The sequence below is a fragment of the Myxocyprinus asiaticus genome, chromosome 1 (assembly GCF_019703515.2).
Source record: "Myxocyprinus asiaticus isolate MX2 ecotype Aquarium Trade chromosome 1, UBuf_Myxa_2, whole genome shotgun sequence".
Classification (NCBI taxonomy): Eukaryota; Metazoa; Chordata; class Actinopteri; order Cypriniformes; family Catostomidae; genus Myxocyprinus; species Myxocyprinus asiaticus.
In genome coordinates this window covers 17238598-17263646 of record NC_059344.1, presented here as the reverse complement: position 1 = coordinate 17263646, position 25049 = coordinate 17238598, and the positions used below count along the sequence as shown (strand labels likewise).

Genomic DNA, 25049 nt, shown 5'->3' with positions numbered 1-25049 from the left:
ATGTTTTTGTGTTTTTATATAGCAAAGAGGTGACTACAACAAAGCCAACCCAGTCAGTGAAAGTAGAAAGTACCAACACAGTCAAGGCACCTCTGTCAACTAAAGCAAAAGAGTCGACAAGTGTCAAGACATCTCCGGTGACCAAGGCACCCCAAAAACCAAGTGACCCCAAAAAGTCTGTACAGACAGCTAAAGCTAAACCCCCTGCTAAGGGTTCAGGTAAGCGACATCAACTTCCATATTTTCTCATATGGTCATGTTGTACTCTCTGTGTAACATTTGTTTGTGTTATTTGGCAGAGAGACCAGTTACCAAGAAGATTGTAAAGAAGGTATGTTATTTTGTGTTCTCCCTCTAAACATTCTTATCCACAAATGGAAACCTGTGTTAATTTATAATTGAGCTGTAATTTACTCGCATCATTCCATTCATGCTGTGCAAATAGTAATTTTTCTCTAGTCATCTACTGGATGCTTTTCATTCAAAGATATATGTACTGCACTGATCACAGTGTAGTTACGCTGAGCAACCTACGCAGGGTGCCATTCCCATTTCACTACTTTTTTTTTTTTTTTTTTTCATGTAACGAACATGCCACCTCTAAATTCAGTAACCATCAGGCTACATGTCATGCATTTTGAGTTTCTTCCAAAATTGTATAGTTGTTTGTAACAAACTAAAACAAATGAACAACTACCTTCTTTCTTTGACTTCAGGCAGTCCGCTGGAGAAAAAATATAGTTGAGGTTTCTGATCTTCCAGAAGAAGGGGTTACTGAGGATGAACTCACAAAATTTGCGAAACCCTATGGCCTCATCTCAACTCCTGTCATAGCAATCACTCAGCAAAGGGTAAATACATTAAACAATTACATAAAAATTAATTTATGATGGTAGATGACAGAACAACTTGCACACACATATGTCCAAGAATTGTACTCTTTGAACTAGTTTTGATGTTTTTGTGTGTTTCAGGCCTTCCTGCAAATGCTTAACACAGAGGCAGCTGAAGCTATGGTGAAGGCCTGCTCTGAAATCCCAGTTAAAATTCAGGAGAAACAGATAACCGTCAAGATGATGCAACCTATCGACCTGTACTACGCGGTGAGTATGCACTCCATATGTGTCTGAAGTTCACTAGAGGAAAAATAGGTTTCATCAAAGTATTGTCTAGTTGGCTTGACAGTAAATAGCTGTAAAAATATAAAATTAGGTTATTATTAGGTCTTACTCTGAGCTTATAAACACATGAAATGCTCTCTCTTGTCTGTAAGAGTGCATTATATTCATGCACATTTCATGCAGTACTGACCTTTATCTGTTTGCCATTTTTTGTCTCCAAAGGAGTCACTTTTCAGAGTACTGGTGGGCATGAAGAAGTCTCCTGTAAGTAAATCACCAAATATTTATGATGGATATAATTTACAGTGTGTCCCCTTGGTTTAATATCGCACAAAATTAAATCATTGGAATGATTTAAACAGAAATAACCTGTATCATACATCACACTTATTCTATAGTGTTTGTGATGTGTTACTCTATAGTATGGTCCAGAACAATTTGCTTGCATTTCAACTAGCCAAACAACTCAAGGTAGCTGAGAAGGTACTGTCAGTCATGTGCACGTGCTGCCCACCTCAACACATTTGCAGATGTTGATGTGTTGCTAAGGTGGTGATTTAATAAAAAATAAACTGACCAGGTTGTTATTTGTTTAACAGGTGAAAAAGAAGCCACAAGCAAAAGGGTAAGAGGAATTTCATTTTACTCTGTGGTTTTATTTTTTATGTACAAGGTGTTCTGGAAATATGGAGAGAAAAAATCTGGCATGTTTAAATCTCTTCTTAGAGCTAAAGCTCCTGGTAAGTCAGCAGCTACAGAGGGGAAACCTAATACCATCAAAGCTCAAAAACCAGCAGCTGCAGCATCTACAACTGATGGTGCTGCTACTTCAGAAGCAACTCCCACTGTTGGCACAGCTAGTGCCCAGGACAACATGACTGCAGTTCCACCTATCACTACAGACCAAGTTACCCGGACTGATGCTGATATTATGACTGAAGGTGAGGAAGTTACTGCCAAAAGCACAAGTGATAGTGAAGTTAATTTAGAAGCTGACAGTGTCACAGCTGCAACTGATAATGTTGAAATCACTGTAGCTCCCAATGATGTGATAGTTGATATATCTTCTAATGCAGAAACATCTACTCCTGGTATTAAAGAAATAGATACCCAGACTGATAATGAAACTGTGATAATGACCCCAGATACTGACCCTGTGAAAACAGAGCTTGAAGTTGCATCCTCTGTTCCCAATGCAGAACCTGCAGTTTCACTCGAGTCTTCAAAAGCAAAGATTGAAGTTGGATCCTCCATTCTTTCTTCAGAATCTGCAGTTGCAGATGAGTCTGAGAAGGCAGAGCTTGAATTGGCATCGTCGGGTCTCTTTGAAGAACATGCAGTTTCAGTGGAATCAGTAAATGTAAAGCATGAATTGGCTTCCCCAGTTCCCACCACAGAAGACACTGCAGATAAAATGGAAACCAGGACTGAAGAAACCATGCCATTTGCAGAGGTTGTAGAATCTCAAAAGCAGGAAGAGAACGAGCCTCAGGAAGAGAGCATGGATAACCAACTGGAAACTGTTGCAGTGGAACCTGTTGTTGTTGAGAGTGAGAGTACTGAGCTTTATACTCATCTAGGAGCTTCAGCTCCTGCAGAGGATTTTTCTGAAGAAGCAGCAGATGAGGAACAACATTCAATGGCTGAAGAAGGCCCTGAGGCACTTTTGACTGTCGATGAAGTTGTAGATGAGGAAACTGGGGGTGAAGAATACCAGTTGGACAAAGAACTTCAAGGCCTGGTCACACTTGATGAGATTGCTGAGGAGGAGGAGCTTGATTCATTCAAACCTGAGGTCAGTTTTCCCACTTAACTAGGATCCATTTTTCCAAGGTAACCCTTAAACATACCAAGCTTTTTCAAAAACATCATTAAGACTATAATGTAATTAGTACCATGGTTTGGTTTTGCTCTTTCATATACCTGCGGTTAATCTGTTCAGTGTTTTTGCCATGGCCTTTGTTTTATCCTTTCAGACTCTTGTAACCCTGGATGAGACCAAGGGTGATGATGAGGAGATTGAGGAAGTGGAGCAGAGTGAGACCAAGACTACCAGTCCCAACTTCAAAACACCACCCAGGCCAGAGGAGCCTGCACAATCACCAAGCCAAGAGGAAGATGCCTGTGACTTGGAAGAGTTTTGTACGATGAACTTTGTAACTGTGGATGAAGTATGGGAGGAGGAAGAGGAACAGCCACCCAGTGAAGAGGTCAAGGTACAGGAGGCAGTAAAAAAGACAGCTACAAGGGCCAAAAAGAGAGCTCGCCAGACTTCAGGTGAGTAAAGAGGGAAAAAAATATTTTATGGTTGCACCCTCAGATTCATATGTAATAGATGTTCTTTTCAGGGGAAGGTGGCCTCAGTGAGTATTATATGGTGTAGTCATTTGTCTCTTTTGGCTCTCTGTAGTGAGAAGATCCACAAGGGGTAAAAGAGGGGCAGCAGAGAGTGACAAAGAGCCAGAGGAGCCTGAGATGAGTGCAGAGGGTGAATCAGCACCAACTGCCCCCAAACCTGAGAGTCCACCTTCAGCTCCAGACCCTGTAGAGCTTGATAAGCCAGACTCCCAAAAGGCTGAAACTGTTAGAGTTCCAGATTCATCTAGCGCAGAGGTTGTCTCTTCAGGGTCAGAAGAGAGGACTGGAGTCAAAGTTGATGACAACTCGGAGTCAGAAAGAGTTGTTGTTGAAACACCTGTTGCTGACAAAAAAACAACAATCAAAGGTAGGCCAGACTGGCATGTGTCTGGCCCTTGCATGTAGACCTTATTCATGCTACAAAGTACATGGCAATCTCATTAATTCTTAAACTATTATTATTATTATTAAGAACTATTATTTATGTCTCCTGTTAATTGGTCATTAACATTTGTTGATACCATTGTGTTTCCTTACCTGAACTGTGAAAATGTTTTAACTTTCAGAAGAGTCTAAACAAAGACGAGAGACTGAAACGAAAGAGGCACCCGAAGCCAAGAAAGTCTGTTCTCATTCCCCTGTGATTGAAGATTTCACCTTGCCCCCATATAGTCCAGACAACCCCATTGGTAAGAGATCCACTTGAAATAACATACAGTTGTCTAATATCAGCACTAACCTAATGCCTTTTTGCAACTAAAAATACTTCTCTCTGTCTTCTGAATTTACATAAAAAAGAAATGCTTGCATAAAGGCAAAGCATGCTTTTTCCTTTTGAAAAGTGTCATTAATTTGGTTTTGGTTAATTTGCATTGTGATAGATTATAATATATAATATTTATTATTATTTTTTTGACAGTTTGGTGTCATTCAATAAATGGTATTGATAACAGCATATGTCTCTTATTTTTGTTTTGTCTACATCCTTCATAGGGGCTGACTTTGTGGTGCCTAAAACAGGTTTCTTCTGCAGACTTTGCTCTCTATTCTATGGAAATGAGGAAACTGCAAAGAAAAGTCACTGTGGTAGCCTACGGCATTACCAGAACATGGAGGTACACATTACAATTTAACTATTACAATTGAACAATTAAAGTTAATTGCACCTTATTTGCATAAAGTATGTTAGTGTTTCTCTATGAATGAGATTAGGTGTTCAGTCTTGTACAAGAATGTCTGTAAATAAGCACCTTTATTTGCTTATTTTTATTCCAAATACAGTGTTTTTTTTTTATTTATATAGATAATTTATTTATATATATATATATATATATATATATATATATATATATATATATATATATATATATATATATATATATATATATATATATATATATATACACACACACACACATAGTTGAAGTCAGAAGTTTACATACACTTAGGATGAAGTCATTAACTTTTTTTTAACCACTCCACAGATTTAATATTAGCAAACTATAGTTTTGGCAAGTCGTTTAGGACATCTACTTTGTGCATGACACGAATAATGTTTCCAACAATTGTTTACAGACAGATTGTTTCACTTTTAATTGATTATATCACAATTCCAGTGGGTCAGAAGTTTACGTACACTTTGTTAGTATTTGGTAGCATTGCCTTTAAATTGTTTAACTTGTGTCAAATATTTTGGGAAGCCTTCCACAAGCTTCTCACAATAAGTTGCTGGAATTTTGGCCCATTCCTCCAGACAGAACTGGTGTAACTGAGTCAGGTTTGTAGGCCTCCTTGCTCGCACATGCTTTTGCAGTTCTGCCCACAAACTCTATCGGATTGAGGTCAGGGTTTTGTGATGGCCACTGCAGTACCTTGGCTGATGTCTTGAGATGTTGCTTCAATATATACACATAATTTTCCTTCCTCATGATGCCGTCTATTTTGTGAAGTGCACCAGTCCCTCCTGCAGCAAAGCACCCCCACAACTTAATGATGCTGTCACCCCCATGCTTCACGGTTGGGATGGTGTTCTTCAGCTTGCAAGCCTCACCCTTTTTTCTCCAAACATAATGATGGTCATTATGGTTAAACAGTTCAATTTTTGTTTCATTAGACCAGAGGAAATTTCCCCAAAAATATGATCTTTGTCCCCATGTGCACTTGCAAACTGTAGTCTGGCTTTATGGCGGTTTTGGAGCAGTGGCTTCTTCCTTGCTGAGCAGCCTTTCAGGTTATTTTGATATATGACTTGTTTACTGTGGATATAGATACTTGTTTACCAGTTTCCTCCAGCATCTTCACAATGTCCTTTGCTGTTGGTCTGGGATTGATTTGCACTTCACACCAAACTACGTTCATCTCTAGGAGACAGAATGCGTCTCCTTCCTGAGAGGTATGATGGCTGCGTGGTCCTGTGGTGTTTCTACTTGCGTACTATTGTTTGTACAGGTGAATGTGGTACCTTCAGGCATTTGGAAATATTTTTTCTGAGGTCTTGGCTGATTTCCTTTTGATTTTCCCATGATGTCAAGCAAAGAGGCACTCATAACATTATAGTTTTAACAAACTCTAGACCGCTGTCAAACACAACTACTCACTTGCTCACAAAATGACATTTCATCACACTCATAGCAAAAACATTCAGTCAGAGAACAGGATAGTGCATACTGTAGCAAAGAGAATTGCAAATATAAAAAAGATCCACAGATAGACTGTCGCTAACTTGAATGAATGAATGAATAGAATACAACAGGAATACTATTTTACTGCCAGACTGTTTATTCCTAGTGCCTGCCTCATGCAACCTCTGTCAGTGCGAGCTATACACAGATGCAACCTATCTGTTTTTTTTTTTCTCTCAACGCAATTTTGACCAGATGCAACTTTATTTCTTACTAAATTGTTTCAAAAATTCAAACAAAATCAAACAAAACAAAGGCAATCTGAGTAAACACAAAATACAGTTTTTAAATGAATGTTATTTATTTATGCAAAGTGGTTATCCAATACCAACTGGGCCTTTGTGAAAAAGTATTTTCCTCCTTAGTTACTAAATCCCCAAATCTATGAAACTGCATTCATAATTATGACTAGACACACCCTGGCCTGATTATTGCCAGCCCAGTTCATTCAAATCAACACCTAAATTGAACTTTTTCAGCAGCATGAAGTTGGCTAAAAGGTCTCACCCAGTAGCACGCTATGCCAAGGTCGAAAGAATTCATCCGACCTTCCAAAATTCATCCAAGAGCACAGTGACGACTCATCCAAGGAACTGCAGGCCTCTCTCGCATCAATGAAGGTCACTGTTCATGACTACACTATCAGAAAGACACTGGCCAAAAATGCCATCCATGAAAGAGTGGCGAGATGAAACAACTGCTAACCCAGAAGAACATTAAGTCTCGTCTAAATTTTGCCAAAACACCTTGATGATCCTCAAAGCTTTTGGGAGAATGTTCTGTGGACTGATGAGTCGAAAGTGGAACTGTTTGGAAGACTGGTCCCGTTACATCCTGGCGTGAATCAAACATCAAATTCCACAACAAGAATATCATACCTACGGTCAAGCATGGTGGTGGTTGTGTGATCGTTTGGGGACTATTGCGACTAGCAATAATTGAGGGAAACATGAAATCAGCTCTCTACTAAAAAATCCTAAAGAAGAACATCCATATTCTTGTACAAGACCGAACACCTGATCAACATTATAGAGAAACATTTAAAGGAGTGTTCATGATTCAGTACAAGACAAGCTCTATCATCAGCTTTTTTGGCATGTTCATTGCCACAAAAAAAAAAATTTAAACTCGTCCCTCATCCCTTTTAAAAAAATGTACAGTAAGGCACTTAGAATGAAAGTATGCAGGGCCAATTCAATAAAATGTAGTAGCCTTACCTTGCAATAAGTGTTGTCTATTTAGCCTTACTTGTATTGAACCAGGAACATTGCTGTAAATATCATGTACTTTATTGATTGATTGCCTTTCATTATTGTTATGAATAACATTTTACTGAGCTGACTTGTCTGTGTACACATGAACATGGTCAGATATTTTGAGTTCAACTGTTGATTTTGATATTGATTGTAAGCAGAAATTGCTAAATTGCAGTATAGTTGTAACTTTCATCCTTTTACTTTCTTTTCCAGAAATATTATAAGAAGCTCAAGTCTCAGCAGCAGCGTGGCAAATCAACACTGACAACGTCCAGTCAAAGTTCTGCATCCGAGTAGCCTATCTGAATTTTTTTTTTTTTTTTTTTTTTTTATTGTTTAATGGATGGGTCCAATTATTCAGTTGTAAAGTTTTATTAATATTTCTTGTTTAGAATAAAAAGCTCTTGCTAAATAAAGAGAACGTAGAACATGTACTCAGTTCACAATGCCTCTGTATGACATTATAATAACTATTGCGTCTCTATACAGTATATGCATTTAATGCCTTCAGAGAATGGACACTGTTCTGGAACCTTTTTTAAGCCAATCACCCAAGCCATAAATGCCTTAACTAATTACTCTGATTCCACAAAAGAATATTGACCAGACAAAACTGATTGGCTGATGGTATCACTAGAACCTGCACACTGTCATGCCCTTCACTAGTGACTACCGTGCTGATACATGTCATGCTAATAAATGAAAATTAAATTGATAACCAGTTAAGGGAAATCCTATTGCAAAGTAATTAGTTAATCAAGTTACTTTTAGTTAAAAAGTAGTATAACGCATTACATTTTAAATGCACATATTTCAAAAATATCTATGTAGAATACATTTAAAATATGGATAGTAAATATGTACATTTGTTTGTTTCTGTGAGAGCGGAAGGGCTAGCACCCCCTAACAAGTCATTTTAAGGGTGATGCACAGTGCAAGTATGTGTGCGACGATGAACAATATAGAAATAGTTTTTTTAATTTACTGACTGAAAAAAACTTTTTGTAAACTTGTTTGTAAAAAGTAAGCTTTTTTTGGTGTAATTAGCAAAGAAATCTGATTACAAATTTTAAATTAGTAATTTGTAGATTACTATTTGGAGTAATTTACCCAACACTGTTGATAACAGAGAAGACGGTATGTACTTAGCTCTGCCAATAATGCTGCTTTTTGTCCTTTAAGGAGCTTGACAACTCCAATTACTGATCATGACATGAGAGAGATGAGTTTTTATTTTTAGGTGAATTATCCCAAAATAGCTTCTTTGCCCACTTGTACTGATCTATTTTTATATCCAGGACACATCGAAGTATAGAGAACACATCTGATTGAGAGATACTGAAGATGCAGAGAAATGTTTGTGTTTACTGTAAATTCATTATAACCTATTCTTATCGCAAACGTCTTCAAAACGCTTAGCGTAAGCACATTGTGATCAGTGGCGTAGCTAGACCCTGGCTAATGGGGCTGAAGCCCCGGATCTTTTGTTAATAGCCCCAGATGTTTTTGTTTTTTTTATTTTATTTATTTTTTTTGATGAAAAAAAAAAGTAAGGCTTAATGTTCATTACACTAGGGTACAAAAGCAACAAGGCATGCCACAATTTTGGCTTCAAATGTAAATTAATTGAACTAAATGACAGTTCACACTTTGACTGGCCTGCTGTTCGTGCTCAAGTGGGAGCTTTGTTTTCTCTTACGGGGGTGCAGCTTTTCTGTATCGGAGGCACTGATGTTTTATTATGCAAACCTTATTTCAAAATATATCTATAAGCCTAATTTCTAATCTTTGTTTTTAGCAATCCACACACCAAGTAGATTTATATGCATGCGCGATGCACCATTCAACTTGTTCGGTTATTCGGGTTCAGGCGGGAGTCAGTACGCTGGAATAAATATTTATTGCAATGGAATTTCCTCAAACGCAACTCAAAATAGCTGCACAGTGAGCTATAAGGGTATAAAGCACAAAACGTAGGTCTTAAAATGACAAATTTCACAAAAGTCAAACAAAAATGAAAAAGTCAAACTGTTACTGCCTTTATATGCACTCTGCCCATGCTGGTTCACATTTCCATGTCGTGCATAGAGTTGCACTGCTGCGTTTAAATAGTCTTTTTGGGGTACCCTGATTTTTAAATGGTTTAAAATCACATGACATTGAAGTTATCTAATTATTGTACTTATGTCTGCACACCAGAGCAAAAGGGGGGAAAAAACACGTCTTACAGTTTATCAAGCGGTCTTTGTTAAAATATATATATATATATATATATATTACACATATACACACACACACTATATACACCGATCAGCCACAACATTAAAACCACCTGCCTAATATTGTGTAGGTCCCCCTCGTGCCGCCAAAACAGTACCAAACAGCATCTCAGAATAGCATTCTGATATGCTATTCTTCTCACCACAATTGTACAGAGTGGTTATCTGAGTTACCATAGACTTTGTCAGTTCAAACCATTCTGGCCATTCTCTGTTGACCTCTCTCATCAACAAGGTGTTTTCATCTGCAGAACTGCCGCTCACTGGATGTTTTTTGTTTTTGGCACCATTCAGAGTAAATTCTAGAGACTGTTATGCGTGAAAATCCCAGGAGATCAGCAGTTACAGAAATACTCAAACCAGCCTATCTGGCACCAACAATCATCCATGCGCTTATCTAATCAACCAATCATGTGGCTGCAGTGCATAAAATCATGCAGATACAGGTCAGGAGCTTCAGTTAATATTCACATCAGCCATCAGAATGGAGAAAAAAATGATTTCTGTGATTTAGACTGTGGCATGATTGTTGGTGCCAGATGGGCTGGTTTGAGTATTTCTGTAACTACTGATCTTTTAATAAAAATCTCCACTTTAACTTTCACTCAGGCGCCACATGTGACGTTCAGATGTAAAAGTGAAAGTGAGATTTGTAGTGAAAAAAAAAAGGACTTAAATATTAATCTGTTTTTCACCCACACCTATTATATTGCTTCTGGAGACATGGATGTTTCCTTTATATGATTCCTGGAGCTTCAAATTTCTGGTCATTCACTTGCATTATATCTAAAGATCTTTGTGTTCTGCAGAAGAAAGTAAGTCATACACATCTGGGATGGCATGAGGGTAAGTAAATGATGGGTGACTTTTCATTTTCATTTTTTCATTAAGCTTAAATTTTTAAAAGAAATTTAAAAACGTTTGCGGTTACAGTAAGGCACTTACAGTGGGAGTGAATGGGGCCAGTCAATAATTGCTAAAATACACATTGTTTAAAAAAATATAGCCACAAGACGTAAACAAATTAACATAATTTTAGTGTTGTCACAGTCAAATGTGACATCACACTTTACTGCATTTACCAGATTTACTGATGTTAAGTCGTCATGACAACAAAATTGTAATGTTGAATATAACTTGAAACAGAAAAGGTTATTAAGCTATTTTATCACACACAAATCATGTTGTCTTGTGGTTATAAACAGTGTGTATTTTAATGTTTATGTACTGGCCCCATTCACTTCCATTGTAAGTGCCTCACTGCATTTTTCCTTTTTTTAAATAAAGGAACAAGTCAAAATATTTTTTTGGATAATCAGTATATTATACCACAAAAGCTGTAGATTGAGCTTAACTTTTATTGAACATGGAACATTTCTTAAATCATCATCTCATTATTACAAGCAAATATATTTTGTGTGGTTACCTTTAGTGGTCACGATCTGTCTGGTTGTTTCCATCGCAGGTGTACAGCTGTCTCAGGATAGACAGACCTACAGAGAATAAATAGCTGAAGCTTTTAAAATCATTCAAAGTTTAAAGTTTGAAATCAAGGTGTCTTGCTTTATTGTGTAGGCTTAACCCTAACCCTGCTTAACGAAAATTACCCCATAGTACCACCTAGCTTCCAACCAGCGGTAATACCGTGTTCGTCGGTTTGAACACTGCACAGCAAAATTGGCTAAAGATACACAGAGTTTTTGTAATGGTTGCATTTTTGAGTGAGAAAAGATTTCAAGAATTTTGAAAGGCGTGGCTAATATGCATGTAGTCCTTATAAAAGGTATGTTACATTATGCCATTTATCAATATATCCACAGACACTGCCTATTGATGATCATGTTTTCCCTAATCCTTATATATATAAAAAAGCTTTTTAATAGCTTTTAATAATTTTTAAAAAGATGTCAATATTATATTGTAATGTCTCAGTGATGCTACAATATTTTATATGTTATTCCATCTACCATTACTGTTTTCTTCTAATAATGTGAGACAGGTTTGTAGTATCGCATCAGTTTTGGATTTGAGTGGAGGAGGCTGGTCTTTCATTATGTCAAAGGAGTTACTTCTACCCAGAGCCCCAAATGCAGAAGTTCTTGGATCGTTACTGGGCAGGAATGTTGAAGGGGACCTCTTGTCACATGACATGAGAAACCCACAAAAGGCATGTGATCCAATCACATGTTTGCTGTGTTTAATTAGATGCTCATTCAATTGATTGAATCAGAGATCAAACTTTTGGAGGTGGAAACCCTTTTCCATTATCCTTATTTCACCCTTTTCCTGAAGTGTGTAATTTCTGCGCCACCAAACAGAATAGCAAAACTAAACAGTGTTTTTAAAACAGCTTTCTGAAGATAGTCCCACCCCCAACTCCCACCATTGGTCGAGTCAATACTGTTGTCTCTTTTGAGTTTTCCACCAGTAGAAATGACATTCTTGATATCAAAAATTATATTTTTTACTAGCAAGTAAAGAATTGTCGATATGTGAAATTGGAATTTCCAACTAGTAAGAAACTAATTTTTTGCGTTTTGAATAAGAGTGAATGATATCTGTATGGCAAGCCGTTTTAGCTTTTATTCATTTGCAGGATATGAATTGTTGATATCAATAATTCAGTTTTCACTAGTTAAAATTCTAATTCTTGATATCAAGAATGTAATTTCACTAGTGCAAATGCCAATTGTTGATTTCAATAATTACATTTCCACTAGCAAAAACATGAATTCTTGATATCAAATAAGACGTCATCACTCACAGAAATCACATTCTTGATATCAAAAAAGGAATTTTGATATCTATAATTTAATTTTCACCAGTAAAGTTTCACACCGATGTCATTCACTCCTATTCAAAACGCAGTTATTGATACCAAAAATTAGTTTCTTACTAGTTGAAAGTCCAATTTCACATATCAACAATTCTTTTCGTACTAGTAAAAATATAATTTTTGATATCAAGAATGTCATTTCTACATGTGAAAATGCCAATTTTTGATATCAACAATTTAATTTCAACTAATAAAGATGCTAATTTGTTATATCAGTAATTCGGTTTTCACACTTTATATCTGTAATGTAATTGTTACTTGTAAGAAAGTATTTTTAGATATCATTACTGTACTTAAATGTACACTCCAAATTATTTATATCTGAAATCCATGTCTTTAAATCAACGCATTTAAATCTTTAAATCTTTAAAACAAAGGATGCCTTGTAGCCAGTCCTAATGCAAAGTAGTATAGACTAGAGTACTATGTCAATCATTTGATCTTAAGTGCTTCACATCACCCTGTGGAATACCATCCACCAGCTCAATAAAATGTACAGTCAGGTTCAAAGTTCTTTGGGATTGTAAAATCCATTTAAACCTGTGAATACACTTATGAATTTAAAACAAAACATAAAGACAAGTTATGCCAAATAAGAAATATTTCAGATTGTGCACTATTTGTTGGTCAGTAATCAAATGTAATCAGATTTGGAACATTGACCATTGATAACTCCTTTGAACTAAATGTTTGTTTTCCTTGCTTCCACTTAAGCAAAGAAGATGCTCTTTGGAACATTCTCAAATCATGAATCATCAGGTTTTGCACAAACTTGTGGAGTCCATTCCAGCTTGTGTGCATGCTACCATTAAAACAAAAGGGGTACGTTACAAATAAGAAATTCTAAAATTAACATTACTTTTTCAACTTCAATTAAATTAGATAATTGTTATTGAAACAAATTATATTAAAGAGAAGTTCAAATTAGAGACAAATTCAAAATAGAAACCATTTTTGCAGGTGGACTCACCTAATACAAATTGTTACAAATTACAAAGTTTAATAAGCAACCAACAAATAGAACAGTCTCTCATTCATTTAACATGTTAACTTTTCAGTAATTTTTTTTTTCATTAGAAAGCTTTGTTTATTTCCAGATTTAAATTGAACTTCTCATCCCAGATTTACAATGTAGACATTTGAACCCCACTGTATATGAAGAAAGCTGTGCATTTAAGAATCGAAGCATTGACCCATGGAAGAGATGTTTAGATGTGGCCACAAATTACATCTCTGTAATGGGATGCATCATGCTTGTGGGCTTCTCGTAGCTGTTGCTGTTCTTCATGCCCTGCTGCCTCTCAACAATTTGCTCACCTGTCTCTAAACAAATGTTGTGAAGAATGCAGCAGGCTGTGACTGCCAAGCTGATGTTCTTTTCATTCTTCACATGCAGACATCTTTGATTTGAATATGCTGAAGGCATGTTCGATAACCACAGGGGCAGCATTCAATTTCTGGTTATAGCGCCTCTGTCTAGCAGTCAAGTGACCACTGCCTCTATAAGGCTTCATTAGCTGAAGCAATAAAGGGTATGCAGAGTCATTAATTGTTGCCTAGCCTCTGCCACAGTTCCAGCAGAACTAAAAACTGCTGCTGTAACCCCCATTCTTAAGAAATCTGGTCTTGATTATTTAAATTTGAATAATTACAGGCCAATTTCAAATATACCATTCCTTGCAAAAATAACTGAAAAAGTAGTGGCCTCACAATTGCAATCTTACTTAAATTTTAAATGTCTTTTTGAACCTTTCCAGTCTGGTTTCTGTCCATTACACAGCACTGAGACTGCTCTTCTACATGTGGTTAATGACATCCTCCTGCCTATGGGTTCTGGGTCTACAAACATCCTAATCCTCCTTGATCTAAGTTCTGCTTTTGACACTGTTCGCCATTTATATTTTAATTTCTCACCTCTGAAATTGGCATCACTGGTTCAGCTCTATCCTGGCTTACTTACCTTACTGACAGAAAATATTTCATCACTATACAAAATTACAAATCTACCACTGCTCCTCTAACACAACGTATTCTGTTCTTGGACCATTACTGTTTATTATTCACATGCTTCCAATTGGTGACATCATACGTAAACATGGCCTTCAATTTCATTGCTATGCTGATGACATCCAAATTTACCTTACCACCAGCTCTGACTCGCCATCTCTTCCTGACTCACTCACTGCATGTATTAGAGACATCAAACACTGGATATCCATGAATACAAAACGGAAATATTATTAATTGGCTCCACTACTCAAGTAAAAAGAATGGACCTGTGCTTTGATATTAATTGGGTTCATGTTGTGCCCTCCCCTTCTGTCCATAATCTTGTTTTATTTGACTCCTCTCTCTCTCTTTTGATTCTCATATTTCCTCTGTTGTTAAAAACTCTTTCTTCCACTTATGGAATATTGCACGACTTCGATCTTCACTCACTCTGGCTGATGCTGAAATCTTGGTACATGCTCTGATCACATCACGCCTTGATTATTGTAATGCCCTGTTCATCAGCTTACCAAAAAAAAAAAAACATTGCTAGACTACAGTAAATCCAAAATGCAGCTGCAAGAGTCCTCACCTTCACAAGGCGCTCTGTCCACATCACCCCCCTTCTGCATGATCTCCAAATGCTACCTGTTGCATCCCATATTCAATTTAAGATACTCCACCTAACATTTAAGGCTTTAAATGGACTTGGGTGGCATTTGGGTGACGTCTCGGTGACGTACTCGCTCAGCAAAGCAACACCGCTCTCCTGTTCCTGTTAGAGTTTCCAATTGATTCTCCCCACTCAGTGATGCACCCACTGAGAATCATGTTGAAAGAGCCCTAATAATTGGTGATTCTTTTGTAAGGAATGTGGAAATAGAGACTCCAGCCAACATTGTTAAATGCATTTCAGGGTCTCGGGCATCTGACATCATATTAAATTTACAAGTGCTGGCTAATGCTAAATATAGATTTTCTAAAATTGTTATTCATGACTGCACTAAAGATGTCCATCTTCGCCAGTTGGAGATCACTAGAGATAATGTTAAAGAGGTGTGTGAACTTGCAAAAATGATGTCAGACACTGGAATATGCTCTGGCCCCCTCCCTGCTCGTCATGGTGATGAGGTTTATAGTAGATTAGTGTCACTGAATGGCTGGATGTCTGAGTGGTGTCCAGAGAATAGCATAGGATTTATAAACAATTGGAAGGGTTTTTGGGGTAGACCTGACCGGCTAAAGAGAGACGGACTCCATCCCTCCAGGGAAGGTGATGCTCTCCTCTCTAGTAATTTGGCTCATAGTCCTAATAATGATAGTATTTGACTAACTGGGGCCCAGGTCAGGAAGCAGACAAACTGGTTAATCTGAACGTCTGCTAGCTGCCTTGAGATGTCACACAGGACACATAAACTACAACACATAGAGACTGTATCACCTAGATATCATATAGAGACTGTGTCTGTTCCCCAAATTACCAAACACAAAACTCTCACTAAATCATTTAGAAAAAAATTGGATTAAGAACAAACATGAAAAAAACAAACAATAAAATTTAAGATAAACATCATATAAAGGTGGGGCTACTAAACATTAGATATCTTTCTACCAAAGCACTAATTGTAAATGAAATTATTACAGATCATAGTTTGGATGCACTTTGTTTGACTGAAACCTGGCTCAAACCAGAGAAATATATAAGTTTAAATGAATCTACTCCCCCAGGTTATTGTTATAAACATAAGCCTTGTCTGAAGAGTCGAGGAGGAGGTGTTGCTACAATTCACAGTGAAGTTTTTGGTGTTTCTCAGAGGACAGACTATACGGTAAGTTTAAATCTTTTGAACTAATAATGCTTAATATGACACTGTCAGATACAAATAAAAAATCTCTGTCATCTTTTGCCCTTGCTACTGTATATAGATCACCCAGGCCTTACTCTGATTTCCTTGGTGAATTTGCAAATTTTCTATCTGATCTAGTAGTTACTGTGGATAGAGCTTTATTTGTTGGTGAGTTCAACATTCATAAAGATAACGAAAATGACACATTGGGGTTAGCATTTATCGATATTCTCAACTCTCTTGGAATCAGACAAAATGTGACAGGACCCACTCATCGCCATAATCATACGCTAGATTTAATTCTGTCATATGGAGTTGATGTTGATACTACAGAAATTCTACCCCAAAGCGATGACATCTCAGATCCTTACCTCATCTCTTGTTTGTTGCGATCAGCTAATGTCACTCAATCTACACCACGCTATCGTTCAGTTAGAACTATTCTTTCAACCACTAAAGATAGCGTCACTAATAATCTACCAGAATTGTCTCACATACTCAGTAAGCCAAAAAGTCTAGAAGAACTTGATGTAATAACAGAAAGTATACAGTGCATCTGGAAAGTATTCATAGCGCTTCACTTTTTCCACATTTTGTTATGTTACAGCCTTATTCCAAAATGGATTAAATTCATTATTTTCCTCAAAATTCTACAAACAATACCCCATAATGACAACGTGAAACAAGTTTGTTTGAAATCGTTGCAAATTTATTAAAAATAAAAAACGAAAAAAATCGCATGTACATAAATATTCACAGCCTTTGCCATGACACTCAAAATTGAGCTCAGGTGCATCCTGTTTCCACTGATCATCCTTGAGATGTTTCTACAACTTGATTGGAGTCCACCTGTGGTAAATTCAGTTGATTGGACATGATTTGGAAAGGCACACACCTGTCTATATAAGGTCCCACAGTTAACAGTGCATGTCAGAGCACAAACCAAGCCATGAAGTCCAAGGAATTGTCTGTAGACCTCCGAGACAGGACTGTATTGAGGCACAGATCTGGGGAAGGGTACAGAAAAATTTCTGCAGCATTGAAGGTCCCAATGAGCACAGTGGCCTCCATCATCTGTAAATGGAAGAAGTTTGGAACCCCCAGGACTCTGCCTTGAGCTGGCCGCCCAGCCAAACTGAGCGATCGGGCGAGAAGGGCCTTAGTCAGGGAGGTGACCAAGAACCCGATGGTCACTCTGACAGAGCTCCAGCATTTCTCTGTGGAGAGAGGAGAACCTTCCAGAAGAACAACCATCTCTGCAGCACTCCACCAATCAGGCCTGTATGGTAGAGTGGCCAGACGGAAGCCACTCCTCAGTAAAAGGCACATGACATTCTGCCTGGAGGACTCTCAGACTATGAGAAACAAAATTCTCTGGTCTGATGAAACAAAGATTGAACTCTTTATCCTGAATGGCAAGCGTCATGTCTGGAGGAAACCAGGCACCGCTCATTACCTTGCCAATACCATCCCTACAGTGAAGCATGGTGGTGGCAGCATCATGCTGTGGCGATGTTTTTTAGCGGCAGGAACTGGGAGACTAGTCAGGATCGAGGGAAAGATGAATGCAGCAATGTACAGAGACATCCTTGATGAAAACCTGCTCCAGAACGCTCTGGACCTCAGACTGGGGCGAAGGTTCATCTTCCAACAGGACACCGACCCTAAGCACACAGCCAAGATAACAAAGAAGTGGCTCCGGGACAACTCTGTGAATGTCCTTGAGTGGCCCAGCCAGAGCCCAGACTTGAACACGATTGAACATCTCTGGAGAGATCTGAAAATGGCTGTGCACCGACGCTCCCCACTCAACCTGATGGAGCTTGAGAGGTCCTGCAAAGAAGAATGGGAGAAACTGCCCAAAAATAGGTGTGCCAAGCTTGTAGCACCATACTCAAAAAGACTTGAGTAATTGGTGCCAAAGGTGCTTCAACAAAGTATTGAGCAAAGGCTGTGAATACTTATGTACATGTGATTTTCTTTATTTTTATAAATTTGCAAAGATTTCAAACAAACATCTTTCACGTTGTCATTATGGGGTATTGTTTGTAGAATTTTGAGGAAAATAATGAATTTAATCCATTTTGGAATAAGGCTGTAACACAACAAAATGTGGAAAACATGCAGCGCTGTGAATACTTTCCGGATGCACTATAAATACAGTCTTCTCTAGCACTCTTGATAGTGCAGCCCCCCTTCGATTAAAGCTGCACTATGTAACTTTTGGCCCTCTAGCTGTTAAAAAATAAAACTGTATACATCTTGCAGAAGGACATTATTTTGGTTGTGCATCAGCTTTGCTCCTCTGCGTGGATGAATGTGGTTCGAGGCACTGGTGTACACATGAATACAAGACATCTTATCAGATTGAATGGACAAATAAATAACGAAAGAAAGGAAAAGACGGATATTCGAAAACGTCATCTGAGCAGGTCAGTGCCATATCTTATGCTGTTGTTTTGGTTATTGGAAACATTGATGTTTTGAAATAAATGACGTTACAAAATTTAGGCAACGTTTGTTAACATTAGACATAACAATTGTTATGACTTTCTATGTCTTTTCTATAAAAAGACAATTTATAGATTGTCATTGTTACCAACCAGTGGTCAACATCATTTCAAGACTTGCATGTCCTTGGCATGCCTAGGACTAAAGGATTTATTTATATAAATGATTGCTGTTATAAAGAAAAATACACGTGTGCTAGCAAGTGAAAAGTTCTGCACCGATTACAGTATAATTATTGTATTTCACTACACACACAGGCGTGTGTGTGATTACACAACTAGACATTACCATATCAATAAAATATCTTACCTGTTGAGTAAGAAAAAAGCCATCTCTGGGTCGCTTTTAAATTCTTTCAGATCTTGGAGTTGTCACCACCTCTGAAAAGCCAAGCTGATGTTGATTCGGGTTTTATTACGGACTCTATCGATTTCACTTTTTGCTTATAGACTCTACTCTGTTCGGGGTTTCTTTGTTTTTACAAAGTGATTCCCTGGAGGTTTGCCATTTTTAATGATCCATGGTAAATTTTTCACATTCCTTGTGACAACAAACTTTCAGCTTTCGCTACTCCCACATGCGTGCTACAGTAGCCGGATCTTATTTTCTCTGTGTATGGATATGACGTCAACAAGCATGGGCGAATGACGCATATATGCAATTTTCCGCAAAATCCGTCCCGACAGCTCTAAAATATTTATAATATAATTTACTATTTAATAATTTTATATAATTTAATATAATCATTATTATAGGTTTATCAAAGTGTATTTGGGTAAAGTAAATACATGGTTTGGAAGATGGATGTTGTTGCACTCTCTCATGAAATTTTTTTTGGTTATTTTTTAACAAAAGAATTTACATAGAGTAACTTTAAAGAAAAAAATAAAAACGCCTCGCTCCGTGTTACAATGATCACACTCATGATCTCAAGAGAGCAGCTTGGAAAATGGAGTGCAAGTGGAAGAATACAAAATTAGAGGTATTTTGCAGTGCATGGAAGGATAGTGTCTGTAGCTACAGACAGGCACTAAAAGCTGCCAGGTCAGCATATTTTAGCAAACTCATTGAAAATAACAACAGTACTAGGTGTTTATTCAGTACTGTGGCTAAATTGGTTAGGAATAAAGCCTCAACTGAACCAGATATTCCATCGCAGCACAATAGAAATGACTTCATTAATTTCTTTACTGATATAATAGAATTAATCAGAAATAAAATTGGAAATATGCAATCAACTGTCACATCACCTCAGAAAACAGTGTCTCATAATTGTGCTCACGAGCAACTTCAATCCTTCACTTTCATAGGTCATGAAGAGATAAAACTTATCAAAAAATCAAAAGCCACATGTACGATAGATCCAATACCAACTAAGCTCCTAAAAGAGGTTATTAAACATTAATATTTATCTTCTTAATATTATTAACTCCTCGCTATCCTTAGGACATGTCCCAAGAATCTTTAAAATGGCAGTTATCAAACTGCTTATTAAGAAGCCACAACTTGATCCTAGAGAATTGGCTAATTACAGACCGATTTCAAATCTACCATTTATGTCAAAAATACTAGAAAAGGCAGTGACCTCCCAACTATGTTCATTTCTACAGAAAAATGGAATATATGAACAATTTCAGTCAGGATTTAGGCCCCATCACAGTACAGAGACTGCACTTATCAGAGTTACAAATAACTTGCTCTTATCATCTGATCGCGGCTGCATTTCTCTTCTAGTGCTTTTAGATCTTAATGATGCCTTCGATATGATAGAGCACAACATTCTCTTGAATAGGCTGGAGAATTATGTTGGCATTAGTGGACTTGCATTAGCATGGTTTAGGTCCTATTTATCAGACCACTAACACTTTGTATGTGTAAACGAGTTATTGTCAAATCAAAAGTTTAGTATGGAGTGCCACAGGAATCAGTTTTAGGGCCTCTGCTTTTCTCCTTATACATGCTTACCCTGGGAGATATTATCAGGAATCATGGAATAAGTTTCCACTAATATGCCGATGATACTCAACTTTATGTTTCTTCTAAACCCAACGCAAATTCACAATTCTCCAAATTAGCAGAGTGTATCAGTGAAATCAAAGATTGGATGGCCAGAAATTTCATTCTACTCAATTGAGGTACTAATGATTGGACAAAAAACCTCTAAAGATAAGCCGCTAAAATATAATTTGACTCTTGATGGATGTACTGTTACATCGTCTTCTACAGCAAAGAACTTAGGTGTTATATTTGATACCAATCTGTCCTTTGAAAATCACATTTCCAATGTTTGTAGAACAGCATTCTTCCATCTGAGAAATATTGCTAAATTACGACACATGCTCTCTGTTGCTGATTGCTGAAAAATTAATTAATGCATTCATGACCTCAAGACTAGATTATTGAAATGGATTACTGGGAGGATGTCCAGCAAGTTAATAAATAAACTTCAGTTTGTTCAAAATGCAGCTGCCAGAGTGCTGACTAGAACCAAGATATATGATCATATTAGCCCAATTTTATTGTCATTACATTGGCTACCTGTTAAATTTCGTATTCATTTTAAAATTCTGTTAACTACGTACAAAGCTTTGAATGATCTAGCTCCACAGTACTTAAGTGACCTTCTGACACGTTATATTCTGTCACGTTCATTCCGATCGCAAAATTCTGGCTTGTTAAGAATTCCAAGAATATCAAAATCCATAAAAGGAGGTAGATCCTTTTCATATTTGGCTCCTAAACTATGGAATAGTCTCCCTAACACTGTTCGAGACACAGACACACTCACTCAGTAAGTCTAGACTAAAGACTCATCTATTAAGCCAGGCATACACCTCATTTATCCATCAACTCACAATTAGGCTGCTTTAGTTATGTCTGCCGGAACCAGAGACATCATGATCTATAACGCTGCATAAAATTGAATGGCATCTACGCTAATATTATTCTATTTGTTTCCATGTCTCAACCTCTGGATTCATATCCCGAGGTTACCAGAGCCGGCCAGATCCAGATCCGTTCCTGCATGGTGTCGGACTCCACTGCTGTGTGTCGCTGAGAGATGATGACAAACTACAGCTAGCCAGACATCACTTCAGTCTTTTGACTTAAGAGGATAAACTGATGCCAACTCCAACTGTAAGACATTGGATACTTCATATGTCACTGCCTGAAACTTGCGATGCACCTCATTAATCTCTGCCTGCATCACCTTTGTCCAGTGCCGATTTCTCAGGGACAGCAAAGCCTTCTCTGCTGGCGTAACATGCCTAATAAATAAATTATTTTTTCATCCTTTCATTCTCATTGACCTTTTTTCCTATGTATTTTCAATTGTTTTCCACTCCTATTTAATCTACAAACGAATAGAAAAAAAAAACAAAAAAACGTATCCAATCAGAATTTATTCCTCGATGCTTACAAGCAAAGTGTGACAACTGTTTCACAAATCACATGCCCAAAGCTGAGCTCGTTAGCCGAAGCAGCACCTGAGTTTGAGCTCTACCCCGTCAGGCATTCAGAATTTCCACAGAAATCCTCAATAGTGTAAGTGAATAGGCATCTAAAGTCAGACTGTCAGATTCATCAGCCAATCAGATTGATTTATTTGTTCTTGGTGGGTGTGGTCTTTAGGATATGTCCCAGTCCAGGCCTTCTAGCTGGCCTTGAGTGACGCAATCACGGTTTAAGTGATGTATGTAATTCAAGAGCGAAAAGCGTAAGATCAAGCTGTCTGACGAGTCGGCTGTCATCACTGCCACATCACCACTGAGAGAGAGATCCTAATGGATTTAAAAACCTGAGATGTTCTGCATGATCGTGCGATTGATTAATTAAACAGGAAAGGAGGACTGATTTTCACTTCAAGCAAATTGGTAAGTGCTTTTTGCATTGTTATAGCAACATCAGCAGTTTTCTAAGTGTAAATTAGGCTGCTTGAGCATTCAGTGCCGGATCAAGTTTTGAAAAGTAACCGTGTACCCTGACGAAACAAAATGTATTGCAAGCAAAATTTAAATCGCAAATATTATTAGAGAGCTTTTTCTTGGTATTAGACCTCCTTGGTTCTGGCTTTCGTACGTGGTCGTGTTTTTAGAATTTCAATTGGTATTATTAGTTGACTGCCACGTAATGTATGATACGGTGTCTTATTCATTGTGAAACTGTGTTTTCTTAATGGCACGAATCGCACTGAAGGCCTAGACTTAAAATGCATGGGCCACAGCTGCCTTTGTTTATTGATGGACTACACTCTTGAAATGGAATACATAGACTGTCATTTAATTGCCAACAAAAGCCTTCGTCAACCAACTAACAAAGGACAATGCATCAATGTGAACTTCTGCAGTTAATCCAGGATGGACTTAAAAGACTTTATTCAATAGTCTTAAAGTTAATTTAATTATTTATTTATTTTTAAACACTGGCCCTTAACACTTACTTAGTTTAATAACTTTAAACCCTGACCTGCACTGCACATAAATCACTAATAGTGGCATTATATTCATGTTGTTTAGCCAGAGGGGAACTGGCCCCCACAGTGAGCCTGGTTTCTCCCAAGGTTATTTTTCTCCATTACCCAACATCTTATAGAGTTTTGTGTTCCTTGCCACAGTCGCTTTCAGCTTGCTCACAGTTATTATTTGTATTTAGAACCCCTGTGAGCAAGCTTAGTAATTTCTATACACAATTTACAATCATATTTAATCAAACTACACAATGATCACTCTAAAACTCTATAGATATTACAGTTTCATTTTTTGTTTTCGTTCTTGTTAATGCATGATTTCCTGAAAGCTGCTTTGAAATTATGCGTGTTGTGAAAAGCGCTATACAAATAAAAAATGACTTGACTTGCTCCGGTTTATTTGTCTGATCTACTTTACCTTTATTTGCCTACTCGGTCTCTTAGATCTTCTGAACTAGGCCTTTTGTCTGTTCCTAGATCTCGAATGTCCGCTGTAGGTGGAAGGTCATTCTGTATTGTTGCTCCTAAGCTATGGAACACATTATCCCTTACTCTTCATAATATTTCTTCTCTATCCACTTTCAAGACCCAGCTGAAAACATATCTATTTGCAGTACACTTAAAGTAATCTTTTTTTTTATTTTTTATCTTGTATCGTTTATCATGTTATGCAATGCATTTCTGAAATGTTCTTATTGTAAAGCAACCTTGAGCTTTGGGAAAGGTGCTATATAAATAAAAATACTTCTACTCAGGCACCCACACACACATCTGTCAGAGACTAGATTTGCAACCTTTGCATTTGTGTTCATATTTCTGAAACCTTAAGGGCTAGAATCGAAAATCCGTTCGAAAAACGGTTTTTGGCTCTGCCCCTTCCTTTTCATGATATTTTGGATTATTTCCAATAATGTGGCATAGTGGACTAAAGCACTGAACTGGTAAGCAAAAGGTTGTTGGTTCAATCCCCACAGCCATCACCATTGTGTCTTTGAGCAAGGCACTTAACTCCAGGTTGCTCCAGGGGGATTGGCACTGTAAGTTGCTTTGGATAAAAGCATCTGCCAAATGCATAAATGTAAATTAAAAAAAAATTCAAAATGAGCTTGTCCTAGTCCGTTTGCCCAATCGGAACCAAACCAGTGCAGAAAGATTCAGCAGAGAGAGCAGACTAGCACAGAAAATGAAAACACAGCCATCTCCTGGACACAAAGAATGAAAACGACCCCCTAATTCTCGTTTCCAGTAAAATGCATGCAATTTCTTTTTCTTTTCTTTTTTCTTCTACTGTGCAAAATTTCACGCCTCTCGCGAAATTACTCAACTTGTATGGGATGTTGGAACCATGAAAGTGAGGACTACTTGGTGTTTGTGTCCATATCACGCAGGTTCCGGTTTGATTGGATTTCCTGAATCCATCTTGTGTGCGATGACTCGTGGTTCATTTGGTCACGTCTGAGACGCAAACTCACCGTCCGCAGAAACCGTGTCCCGATCAGACGAATTTCAACAGTAAGATTTTACTTCATAAAACACGAGGTATGTTACCGTGGTGCAACTCAAATGTTTTAGGAGCCCTCCGGGTGTACATATAATGTTGTTTTGGTCGTCTAAAATGAGTTTTTCCTCTGTAAAATGACGGATGTGGACAGTGCGAAGCTGGGCCGGAGGCCTGCAAACATCGGGATATTTTCAAGACCGAT

At 37.6% G+C, this 25049-nt stretch overlaps 2 protein-coding genes and 1 pseudogene across 3 annotated transcripts in view; 2 read left to right on the top strand and 1 right to left on the bottom strand.

The window, feature by feature from the left end:
* The window catches only part of LOC127415978 (zinc finger protein 638-like), a 126040-nt gene extending 118190 nt beyond the window's left edge, over positions 1-7850 (top strand). Inside the window, 3 exon segments of the mRNA XM_051655082.1 lie at positions 4046-4168; positions 4473-4594; positions 7630-7850. Of these exon segments, the coding sequence (XP_051511042.1) occupies positions 4046-4168; positions 4473-4594; positions 7630-7713 (329 nt within the window). The 3' untranslated portion in view covers positions 7714-7850.
* Positions 1-25049, bottom strand: part of LOC127453466 (caspase a-like) — a 140075-nt pseudogene that overhangs the window by 34614 nt on the left and 80412 nt on the right.
* The window catches only part of LOC127450023 (zinc finger protein 638-like), a 65690-nt gene that overhangs the window by 12206 nt on the left and 28435 nt on the right, over positions 1-25049 (top strand). Inside the window, exon 1 of one of the 2 annotated variants that reach the window (XM_051713844.1) lies at positions 24821-24885. The exons of the other annotated variant lie outside the window; for it this stretch is intronic. The gene's annotated coding sequence lies outside the window, so the exon portion shown is untranslated. Of the gene's footprint in view, positions 1-24820; positions 24886-25049 lie in introns of those variants that run through there. 2 annotated transcript variants of the gene reach the window in all.